General features: G+C 44.8%; 2 protein-coding genes across 2 annotated transcripts; both read left to right on the top strand.

The window, feature by feature from the left end:
- Positions 1-1,060: 1,060 nt before the first annotated feature.
- LOC112267520 (coagulation factor V-like) lies at positions 1,061-2,631 on the top strand. Its single transcript, XM_024445750.2, has 3 exons — positions 1,061-1,145; positions 1,451-1,556; positions 1,644-2,631. The coding sequence occupies exon 3, from the start codon at positions 1,674-1,676 to the stop codon at positions 2,391-2,393; it is 720 nt and encodes a 239-aa protein (XP_024301518.2). The 5' UTR covers positions 1,061-1,145; positions 1,451-1,556; positions 1,644-1,673; the 3' UTR covers positions 2,394-2,631.
- Positions 2,632-4,154: 1,523 nt separating this feature from the next.
- Positions 4,155-11,756, top strand: LOC121844621 (vacuolar protein sorting-associated protein 8 homolog; the record flags this gene model as incomplete). The annotated part of the gene is made up of 8 exons (XM_042314906.1): positions 4,155-4,370; positions 4,714-4,782; positions 4,971-5,101; positions 9,548-9,644; positions 9,985-10,017; positions 10,518-10,572; positions 10,771-10,776; positions 11,587-11,756. Coding segments are annotated over exons 1-8 (633 nt in total), but the record flags the coding sequence as incomplete, so codon positions are not given.
- Between the last annotated feature and the right edge of the window lie 537 nt (positions 11,757-12,293).

The following is a 12,293-nucleotide window of genomic DNA, read 5'->3' as shown; positions in this document are numbered from 1 at the left end:
TGAATGCTGAATCTCTCTCTCCCCCACTGATGCGTGTTTTATGTATATATTTCTGAGGATTCTGTGGTATCAATTGGGGCTTTAGAGAAAGAAACACATTATTCTCAAGGAAAGTTATCTTAAAAAGGGGATTATCCCATATTTCCTGCAGATCCTCTGCTAAAACACACACACACACACACACACACACACACACACACACACACACACACACACACACACACACACACACACACACACACACGGTCCTCTCAGTAAAGCTTACACTGCTAGAGGGACTACTGTTTGCTGTCTGATGTCTTGTCTTACAGTGGGGCTTAAGTCTAGAGAAGTGACAGGCTGGCAGGCACAATATCCCAGATTACCCAAACTGTACTGTACGTAGCCCTATGTGAAGGAAATTGATGCAGTATAAGACAACAGTAGTACAGTAGCATTTTGACTGTGTGTATGTGTGTATGTGAGTGCGTGCGTGTCTGTGTGCCTGCCTCTGTGCGTGTGTGACCCCTACATAAGCCCCTCTCCGTGCTGGGAACTAGGAGATGAATCAGGCCCCTGAGGAATTCCATCTCTGCCAATTAGTGTTGCTGGTATCACAGCGTCTAGCATGAAACACTAGCTTGCAGCCAGAGCCTAATGACCAGGGTTGGTATGAAAAGAGCACATGAATGATACAGTGATCAGGCCTCTTTACTTGTGAAAAGCATTATAATTGTTTATGTAGTAACCATAATTACAGTACTAACTTTTCCTGTATTCCTTTTCCTTGGGGCAACTGAATATGAGCTTAGGCTAGAGCAATTAAATATTGGATAACTTTTCAGTTAGTTAAAAAAACAAACTATTTCACTTGCTCACCCCAACCTTTCTACCACAAGCCTGTAGGTCTAACCATCTCGAATTTCGTCATGCATATTTAAAAGTAACTCAACGAATAGTTATAAAGTAGGCTAGCTAACATTAGGAAGAAGATACATGCTCTCTACATAGAATTCCTAGGCGCTTGGCTTGGAGCAATTTCATGTAACACGCGGCGAACGTTGATGACGACGTTACCATGGTTACCGAGAATTTCCGATGTGACCGCTGATCCTCCGGTTCAAATAAAAGCCATATAGTTTGCCAACGTCCTACTAACAATTTTGGTAAGTTGAAGTAACGCTCTCACGAAGGAATTTTATGATAATGAAAGTTGCCTCAGTTAACACACTTCGTCATGGCTCAATTATTGCAATTTGACAGTTGTAGCTAACAAGCTAACTAAAGCTAGCTGGCTAGCTAGCTGAGGTCCTCTGTCCAGTTTGTTCATTGGTACTGACAGTGGCACTTGGCTTCGTTATGATGGAAGCTATTATTCGTTTTCTGGGTGGAAATAATAAAGAATTACTGTTCATTAAAAGATTACATGTCCGTGCAACAATATCTTCTTCTTATTTCTGAATGAATACAGATGAAGTGGATCTGAAATGGACATCAATGATGTAGTAGTCCAGAAGCTTCACACATAGTATAGAACTGTGTTCTTCTCTATCAGAGTAATAGCTGGTGATCAAGAGGTAAGTGTCATTTATGTTTTACAGAATGGTATCTTCCACATTGCTATGGTTATTAGAGAATTGACATTGACCTCAATGACTGTACAGGTGAATGAAGACACTGGAGCCAGAGCCAAGATGGCAGCCATGGCAAGAAACATCTCCAAGGACTGGTCCTACCTCTATGAGAGGCTCTTCTCCAAGCTGTCCGATGAGGGCTTCCACGACATGTGGAGCATTGGTGGCTTCCTCGTCGTATTCATCTTCTGCACCATCGTCATCACCCTGACTCTAGCTGTCATATTCAGCTGGTGCTGTGGCTGGTGCTTCGAACAGCCGATCCTGGGGTCCAGCAAGATCAGCGTGCTGCTCTCGCCACCAGAACTGTCCAGACAGAAGTCTATGCAGACACAGGCACCCAGTTTATCAGAACAGAGCCTGTCCAGACAGAAGTCTATGCAGACACAGGCACCCAGTTTATCAGAACAGAGCCTGTCCAGACAGAGGTCTATGCAGAAACAGACACCCAGTTTATCGAAACAGAGCCTGTCCAGACAGAGGTCTATGCAGAAACAGACACCCAGTTTATCGAAACAGAGGCTGTCCAGACAGAAGTCTATGCAGAAACAGACACCCAGTTTATTGAAACAGAACCTGTCCAGACAGATATACACCTCGAGGTCTGTGATGGATCCAAAGCATCCCATAGAGTCCGTTTGGAGTCCTGAGTCTGTGCCCGATGTGCAAAAGACTGAGAAAAGCAGCAAGAACAAGAAGTTTAAAGCTGGATCTGTGAAAGTAAAGCGTAAAATCCAACCTCCATCCAGGATTGTGAGGAACAGAGATGTACCAGTATAGCTTCGGGCTACCAGACCAATCTGCTTTTGTACCTATGTGTCTGACGGACCTCTGTGACAGCCTCATTAGATGTTTCAAGTAAAGCCTTTCAATTTCAAGTTGTATTAGTCATCTGTGCAGGATACACATGGTATACACTGTCCAATGAAACGCTTACTTGTATTTTTGCTTTCCTTACCAAAACGATCAGTGTTTTGGAAACGCGTAAGGTTAGGCTTATATGTAGTTCTTGTCGACATTTAGAGTCAAACACAACATTATTTGCAGGGGCCTGTCATTGATTTGTGCAAAAGACACATTTAAATGAAAAGGAGTCTCTGCACACTCAGGATCAATGCACAACTTTCTATTGATTTAGGCTGAGCATTCGGTCGTCAGACCTTCATCAGTGCACAAGACACAGGCATCAACAACCAGGGTTGTGTAGGTTCCTTTCTAAATGTAATCTATTACAGTTACTAGTCACCTGTCCAACACTGTAATTAGTAATGTAACTTTTGGATTACCAAAACTCAGTCATGTAATCGGATTACTTTCAGATATTTTTGGATTCATTTCCCCATTAGAAGAAGACTTAAAAAGTGGTCTCTGATTGGTGGTCATCATTTGGTGTGTCATCATAGTGGTCTCTGATTGGTGGTCATCATTTGGTGTGTCATCAGAGTGGTCTCTGATTGGTGGTCATCATTTGGTGTGTCATCATAGTGGTCTCTGATTGGTGGTCATCATTTGGTGTGTCATCATAGTGGTCTCCGATTGGTGGTCATCATCTGGTGTGTCATCATAGTGGTCTCTGATTGGTGGTCATCATCTGGTGTGTCATCATAGTGGTCTCTGATTGGTGGTCATCATCTGGTGTGTCATCATAGTGGTCTCTGATTGGTGGTCATCATCTGGTGTGTCATCATAGTGGTCTCTGATTGGTGGTCATCATCTGGTGTGTCATCATAGTGGTCTCTGACTTGTCATCAGACTCACTCAGGTGGAACAAACTGAAACTTGCTCTTTTTTTCCGATGCTGAATTCAATGGCCTTGAGAAAACAGAAAGCTGTATCTAAAGTATCTGTAATCTCATTACAATATTTTAGCTGGTTACGGAACTGATGACAGTTGCAGTTTTTTGTAATCAGTTACTCCCCAACTCTGTCAACAACAATGAGAATGTCATTATTTTGCTGTCTACTTCTAGAACATTTGAAGATGATAAGATGTTTTTTATCAAAGAAAATCTTGTTCAAACCACAGACTTATTTGGGATCACACTCAAAACATTGGTTACACTCATCACTTTCGCCTGTATTACTGAAATAGGACACAACGAGGCAGCATTTAGCTACTCTTGATAATTTCAACACCATGTTGAAGTTAGTCGGCCTATGTAGGCTGTGTTTTGAACTCCCCTTGCTGGTTAAAAGCTGCAATTGCATTTCACGGAATCTTCATCCCTCCACTGCACATTAACATCATCCAAAGAGCCCATATTCCTAAATGGTTTCAGATTCGGAGTGCTGATCGAGGATCAGTTTTGACCTGATCCTAGATTTGAGATTATGGATACGGGTCGAGGACTCCTGGAATACCAGAGAGAGTGAAACATATCTGGGAAATAGAGATGGGAAGCTAGCTGGCAACACTGAACTAATTCATTTCACTCAAAAAAAGAAAAGTGTGAAGTATTATACCACTTTTTGTTGGTATTATTCGCTCAAGACAAAATGTTTCCGAACCTTGCCAAACGTTCCGAACACTGAACACACCCCTCGAGCCGTGACGTATCACGTGACCCACCATTCTTCCGGTACAACAAGGAAGAGTGGAATCGGAGAGATGTGATACCGCTAACTTGCTAATAATGTAGCTATTGTTTCGTTGTGTATCTATATTAATATATTTGACCTCTTACAATGTCAGAATCACCAGATACACGCAGTTTGGTTTCTGCGTCATCCCAGCTCAATTTAATGGAAATAGATACGGTGAGTGGGACTGTCGCGCTTATGGCTGTTCTTCTTGATAGATAGCTAAACCTAGCATTTTTGGGGGGATAGATGCGCTAAATATGAGAGTTTGTTTGTGCAATTAAAGCTGTAGCTAGCATTAGTCTTATTTTGCTGGTTGTCAAATGTGTACCTTGCTAGTGGGCTACTTTGTTGTCTTTTCTTTGGCTTAGCACAGCCATGTCTCTGCTATACGTTTAATATCCGATTAAAGATCGCTAGAACCATAGAATTAGGTAGAATAGTAATATAATGACATGTCTATGACTAGAGCGACCACGGAGCTCGAACACATATTGCATACCTTATCTATTCTCCTCAGATCGACGATAAAGAGTTTGACATTCCCCAAGTTGACACCCCGCCTACATTGGAGAGCATCCTGAATGAGGTAACTGTCTCTCATCTTTCAATAACTATACATATTCCATTTCAAATGCTGCAGGAATCTGACAGCTTCTAGCTCCCTGACTTCTTACAGAACAATACAATGTTGTGTGAGGAAGTCAACACATTGGGGTAGCCAGCCCTACATCATATCTGGGCTAACAGTTGTGATACTTCCGTCTCCTGTTTTAGCCTGAGGATGAGGAGGAGCCCTTCATCCTGGAGGACACGTGTCTGCTGAACACAGAGAACATCGACGCCCACTCCTGTGAAACCTCCTCACTGGCCAGCTCCGACAGTGGAGACCGCACACACCTCAAACGGTAGCGCACACACACACACACACACACACACTCTCAGCGATGTCTTACTATACTTGTGAGGGCTTTATGGGGACCAACAATTGATTCCCATTGAAAATTATATTTTCCCTAAACCCAACCCTTAATTCTAATCCTAACCTTATACCTAACCCCTAAACCCAACCCTTAATTCTAATCCTAACCTTATACCTAACCCCTAAACCTAACCCTTAATTCTAATCCTAACCTTATACCTAACCCCTAAACCTAACCCTTAATTCTAATCCTGACCTTATACCTAACCCCTAAACCTAACCCTTAATTCTAATCCTAACCTTATACCTAACCCCTAAACCTAACCCTTAATTCTAATCCTAACCTTATACCTAACCCCTAAACCTAACCCTTAATTCTAATCCTAACCTTATACCTAACCCCTAAACCTAACCCTTAATTCTAATCCTAACCTTATACCTAACCCCTAAACCTAACCCTTAATTCTAATCCTAACCTTATACCTAACCCCTAAACCCAACCCTTAATTCTAATCCTAACCTTATACCTAACCCTCTAATCCTAACCTTATATCTAACCTCTAAGCCTAAAATAGCCTTTTTACAAGTGAGGACTGGCAAAACGTCCTCACTTCTCTGAATTTTAGTTGGTTTGCTATTCTAGTGAGGACTTCTGGTACTCGCAAGTATGGTAAAATGTGTACACACACAGTTTTCAAATCAAATCAAATAAAATTTTATTTGTCACATACACATGGTTAGCAGATGTTAATGCGAGTGTAGCGAAATGCTTGTGCTTCTAGTTCCGACAATGCAGTAATAACCAGCAAGTAATCTAACTAACAATTCCAAAACTACTGTCTTATACACAGTGTAAGGGGATAAAGAATATGTACATAAGGATATATGAATGAGTGATGGTACAGAGCAGCATAGGCAAGATACAGTAGATGGTATCGAGTACAATATATACATATGAGATGAGTATGTAAACAAAGTGGCATAGTTAAAGTGGCTAGTGATACATGTATTACATAAGGATGCAGTCGATGATATAGAGTACAGTATATACGTATGCATATGAGATGAATAATGTAGGGTAAGTAACATTATATAAGGTAGCGTTGTTTAAAGTGGCTAGTGATATATTTACATCATTTCCCATCAATTCCCATTATTAAAGTGGCTGGAGTTGAGTCAGTGTCAGTGTGTTGGCAGCAGCCACTCAATGTTAGTGGTGGCTGTTTAACAGTCTGATGGCCTTGAGATAGAAGCTGTTTTTCAGTCTCTCGGTCCCAGCTTTGATGCACCTGTACTGACCTCGCCTTCTGGATGATAGCGGGGTGAACAGGCAGTGGCTCGGGTGGTTGATGTCCTTGACGATCTTTATGGCCTTCCTGTAACATCGGGTGGTGTAGGTGTCCTGGAGGGCAGGTAGTTTGATAGAGAACGTTGTGCAGACCTCACTACCCTCTGGAGAGCCTTACGGTTGAGGGCGGAGCAGTTGCCGTACCAGGCGGTGATACAGCCCGCCAGGATGCTCTCGATTGTGCATCTGTAGAAGTTTGTGAGTGCTTTTGGTGACAAGCCAAATTTCTTCAGCCTCCTGAGGTTGAAGAGGCGCTGCTGCGCCTTCTTCACGATGCTGTCTGTGTGAGTGGACCAATTCAGTTTGTCTGTGATGTGTATGCCGAGGAACTTAAAACTTGCTACCCTCTCCACTACTGTTCCATCGATGTGGATAGGGGGTGTTCCCTCTGCTGTTTCCTGAAGTCCACAATCATCTCCTTAGTTTTGTTGACGTTGAGTGTGAGGTTATTTTCCTGACACCACACTCCGAGGGCCCTCACCTCCTCCCTGTAGGCCGTCTCGTCGTTGTTGGTAATCAAGCCTACCACTGTTGTGTCGTCCGCAAACTTGATGATTGAGTTGGAGGCGTGCGTGGCCACGCAGTCGTGGGTGAACAGGGAGTACAGGAGAGGGCCCAGAACGCACCCTTGTGGGGCCCCAGTGTTCAGGATCAGCGGGGAGGAGATGTTGTTGCCTACCCTCACCACCTGGGGGCCCCGTCAGGAAGTCCAGTACCCAGTTGCACAGGGCGGGGTCGAGACCCAGGGTCTCGAGCTTGATGACGAGCTTGGAGGGTACTATGGTGTTGAATGCCGAGCTGTAGTCAATGAACAGCATTCTCACATAGGTATTCCTCTTGTCCAGATGGGTTAGGGCAGTGTGCAGTGTGGTTGAGATTGCATCGTCTGTAGACCTATTTGGGCGGTAAGCAAATTGGAGTGGGTCTAGGGTGTCAGGTAGGGTGGAGGTGATATGGTCCTTGACTAGTCTCTCAAAGCACTTCATGATGACGGAAGTGAGTGCTACGGGGCGGTAGTCGTTTAGCTCAGTTACCTTAGCTTTCTTGGGAACAGGAACAATGGTGGCCCTCTTGAAGCATGTGGGAACAGCAGACTGGTATAGGGATTGATTGAATATGTCCGTAAACACACCGGCCAGCTGGTCTGCGCATGCTCTAAGGGCGCGGCTGGGGATGCCGTCTGGGCCTGCAGCCTTGCGAGGGTTAACACGTTTAAATGTCTTACTCACCTCGGCTGCAGTGAAGGAGAGACCGCATGTTTTCGTTGCAGGCCGTGTCAGTGGCACTGTATTGTCCTCAAAGCGGGCAAAAAAGTTATTTAGTCTGCCTGGGAGCAAGACATCCTGGTCCGTGACTGGGCTGGGTTTCTTCCTGTAGTCCATGATTGACTGTAGACCCTGCCACATGCCTCTTGTGTCCGAGCCGTTGAATTGAGATTCTACTTTGTCTCTGTACTGACGCTTAGCTTGTTTGATAGCCTTGCGGAGGGAATAGCTGCACTGTTTGTATTCGGTCATGTTACCAGACACCTTGCCCTGACTAAAAGCAGTGGTTCGCGCTTTCAGTTTGACACGAATGCTTCCATCAATCCACGGTTTCTGGTTAGGGAATGTTTTAATCGTTGCTATGGGAACGACATCTTCAACGCACGTTCTAATGAACTCGCACACCGAATCAGCGTATTCGTCAATATTGTTATCTGACGCAATACGAAACATATCCCAGTCCACGTGATGGAAGCAGTCTTGGAGTGTGGAGTCAGCTTGGTCGGACCAGCGTTGGACAGACCTCAGCGTGGGAGCCTCTTGTTTTAGTTTCTGTCTGTAGGCAGGGATCAACAAAATGGAGTCGTGGTCAGCTTTTCCGAAAGGGGGGCGGGGCAGGGCCTTATATGCGTTGCGGAAGTTAGAGTAACAATGATCCAAGGTCTTTCCACCCCTGGTTGCGCAATCGATATGCTGATAAAATTTAGGGAGTCTTGTTTTCAGATTAGCCTTGTTAAAATCCCCAGCTACAATGAATGCAGCCTCCGGATAAATGGTTTCCAGTTTGCAGAGAGTTAAATAAAGTTTGTTCAGAGCCATCGATGTGTCTGCTTGGGGGGGGGATATATACGGCTGTGATTATAATCGAAGAGAATTCTCTTGGTAGATAATGCGGTCTACATTTGATTGTGAGGAATTCTAAATCAGGTGAACAGAAGGATTTGAGTTCCTGTATGTTTCTTTCATCACACCATGTCACGTTAGCCATAAGGCATACGCCCCCGCCCCTCTTCTTACCAGAAAGATGTTTGTTTCTGTCGGCGCGATGCGTGGAGAAACCCGTTGGCTGCACCGCCTCGGATAGCGTCTCTCCAGTTAGCCATGTTTCCGTGAAGCAAAGAACGTTAGTCTCTGATGTCCCTCTGGAATGCTACCCTTGCTCGGATTTCATCAACCTTGTTGTCAAGTGACTGGACATTGGCAAGAAGAATGCTAGGGAGTGGTGCACGGTGTGCCCGTCTCCGGAGTCTGACCAGAAGACCGCCTCGTTTCCCTCTTTTTCTGAGTCGTTTTTTTTGGGTCGCTGCATGGAATCCACTCCGTTGTCCTGTTTGTAAGGCAGAACACAGGATCCGCGTTGCGGAAAACATATTCTTGGTCGTACTGATGGTGAGTTGACGCTGATCTTATATTCAATAGTTCTTCTCGACTGTATGTAATGAAACCTAAGATGACCTGGGGTACTAGTGTAAGAAATAACACGTAAAAAAAACAAAAAACTGCATAGTTTCCTAGGAACGCGAAGCGAGGCGGCCATCTCTGTCGGCGCCGGAAGTTTTGTATCACTATCCTTGTGGGGACCAAAGAATTGATTCCCAATCCAACATCCTATTTTCCCTAATGCTAAATGTAACCTTAACCCTTAACCTAACTCCTAATGGGCAGTTTTTGAGACCCTTCTGTGATGGGCTGTATTCAGCAGGTTACATTATGCATTACGGGTACAGTTAACTGACATTTGTCATCACAACTGAGATTCTAACTTAACAGTCTGTGTGTGTGTGTGTGTGTGTGTGTGTGTGTGTGTGTGTGTGTGTAGGAAGAGGAAGACAGTGGAGCTCAGCACTACAGTCCATGGCTCTGTGCTCCGGCACAGCATCCTGAAAGGCATCTCTGCTCAGATAGTCTCAGCCGCTGTGAGTCACATACACACAACACACACACCACACACACACACCACACACAACCAACACCACACACCCCACACACACACACATACCCCACACACACACACACATACCCCACACACACACCCCCACACACACACACATACCCCACACACACACACCCACACACACACACACACCCACACACACACACCCCACACACACACACCCACACACACACACACACACACCCCACACACACACACACACCCACACACACACACACCCCACACACCCACACACACAACCAACAATTAGTACATGTTGTCATGCATCACTGACATGTACTTTTTCCTTCCTTGTTCTTCAGGACAAAGTAGATGCTGGACTGCCAACTGCAGTAGTAAGTACAGTCATCACATACTATGCTGTAGTGCTGCTTTCACCCTTTCCACACTGTCTTCTCTCTGTTTCTACACGGTCTTCTCTCTGTTTCTAGACTGTCTTTCTCTTTCTAGACTGGTCCTCTTCTCTCTTTTTCTAGACTGGTCATCTTCTCTCGTTAAATGTCTTCTCTCTTTTTCTAGACTGGTCATCTTCTCTCGTTAAATGTCTTCTCTCTTTTTCTAGACTGGTCCTCTTTTCTAGTTAAATGTCTTCTCTCTTTTTCTAGACTGGTCATCTTCTCTAGTTAAATGTCTTCTCTCTGTTTCTAGACTGGTCCTCTCTCTCTGTTTCTAGACTGGTCCTCTTCTCTCTGTTTCTAGACTGGTCCTCTTCTCTCTGTTTCTAGACTGGTCCTCTTCTCTAGTTAAATGTCTTCTCTCTGTTTCTAGACTGGTCCTCTTCTCTCTGTTTCTAGACTGGTCCTCTTCTCTAGTTAAATGTCTTCTCTGTTTCTAGACTGTGTCTGGTGTGATCGTAGTGGGAACGTCTCATGGCCTGGCTCTAGTGTTTGGTAAGTCCTTAACATATCAGTGATTAGTGCTGCAGTCATATAATCATTGACATGAGCCAGTACAATGCATGGTTAAGGACAAGGTAGTAACTAACTAACTAAGTTGAGGTTGTGTGAACTCTGAATTCAACTGAAGATTGTTATATATTTAGTTGGTTGTTGTCTCTCTGTCTGTCTGGGCTAACTCTGAATGGACAGGAAAAGGTACATTCTTCCAATAGCTCTGTCTCTCTCTTTCTCTCTCTCTCTCTCTTTGTCTCTGTCTGTCTCTCTTTCTGTCTCGATCTCTGTCTCTCTCTCTCTCTCTCTCTCTCTCTCTTTGTCTCTGTCTCTCTCTCTCTCTCTTTGTCTCTGTCTCTCTCTGTCTCTGTCTCTCTCTTTCTCTCTCTCTCTCTCTCTCTCTCTGTCTCTCTCTCTCTCTCTCTCTCTCTCTCTCTCTCTCTCTCTCTCTCTCTCTTTGTCTCTGTCTCTTCTGTCTCTGTCTCTCTCTGTCTCTCTCTTTCTTTCTCTCTCTCTCTCTCTCTCTCTCTTTCTCTCTCTGATCTCTGTCTCTGTCTCTGTCTCTCTTTCTGTCTCTCTTTCTGTCTCTCTCTCTGTCTCGATCGCTGTCTCTGTCTCTCTGTACAGTCATATTGTAGACATTGGGCTCAACATCGGCATGTTATCATATTGTCTGCACGTGCTATTTCATTTCTCCAAGTAGTTTTTGAATGAGGTCTTTTGTCTGTGTCATTCATCCGGCTGGTCCAGACATGTGTTGTTGTATGTAGTGTGGTTGTCATTCATCCGGCTGGTCCAGACATGTGTTGTTGTATGTAGTGTGGTTGTCATTCACTACTGTGTGCAGCATGTTTCTGGTTGATGCTGTCAGCAGAACATATGTTTTGACTGATCTCCATATGTTTATAATATGTTGTTCTATGACAGTATAAGAGTTAAGAGCGACATCTCCCATAGTGCTTGGCTCCACAGTGCGTTGCCTGATGGGTAATGCGTTTTTTTTTTCTCCTTCAGATCTGAACCAGGCTCTCCGTTTGTGCTTGGGAAGCACGGCGACAGGGGCGGAGTACGGAGCCGTCTCCGCCCTCAGCATCAACCACGACTGCACCCGCTTGCTCTGTGGCTTCGCCAAGGGACATATCACCATGTGGGATCTGGCCAATGGGAAGCTTCTGCGTGTGCAGCATGTTTCATTACCGAACCATTACCGACGCCCACCCACCCGGCACCGCCATCTTACATGTCAAGGTAGTCTGTCTGTGTACAAGCCAAGTTGAATTGAAACGTGTCTTCTGCTCAGATCGTCTCTATTGAACTCCTCGGTTGTCCCTCTCTCTCTCTCTCAGTTCACCGATGACCCTACGCTGGCAGTGTGCAACGACAGCGGTGGCTCTGTGTTTGAGCTGGCTTTCAGGTAATACTCATTTGTCTCCTCAGAGATTGTGTGTGTGTGTGTGTGTGTGTGTGTGTGTGAAGTTACCTGCAGTGACTGACAGGGGGCAGTATTGCTCTGCAGACACTAGGAGTGATGTGCTGGTTGACTCAACATGCAGTCCCCGTGGACACTGTGGGCGGGTGGGTTTAGGGCCATGTAAAATTGTGTGGATGAAGGGCGGGTGGGAGGCGTGCGGGTTGAATAAAGGGAAAACGATGCATCAAAAAATCCATAAATGTATAATTAGTTTGCATATCTATCGGCTACATTGAGTTTTATCTTTCCT

The sequence above is a fragment of the Oncorhynchus tshawytscha genome, unplaced genomic scaffold (assembly GCF_018296145.1).
Source record: "Oncorhynchus tshawytscha isolate Ot180627B unplaced genomic scaffold, Otsh_v2.0 Un_contig_7957_pilon_pilon, whole genome shotgun sequence".
NCBI classification, from domain to species: domain Eukaryota; kingdom Metazoa; phylum Chordata; class Actinopteri; order Salmoniformes; family Salmonidae; genus Oncorhynchus; species Oncorhynchus tshawytscha.
The sequence above is the reverse complement of the archived record's forward strand: the minus strand, read 5'-3'. Positions and strand labels throughout refer to the sequence as shown.

Excerpts from the sequence above, each read along its gene's own strand:
- LOC112267520 (XM_024445750.2), top strand. The coding sequence starts at position 1,674 with ATGGCAGCCATGGCAAGAAACATCTCCAAGGACTGGTCCTACCTCTAT.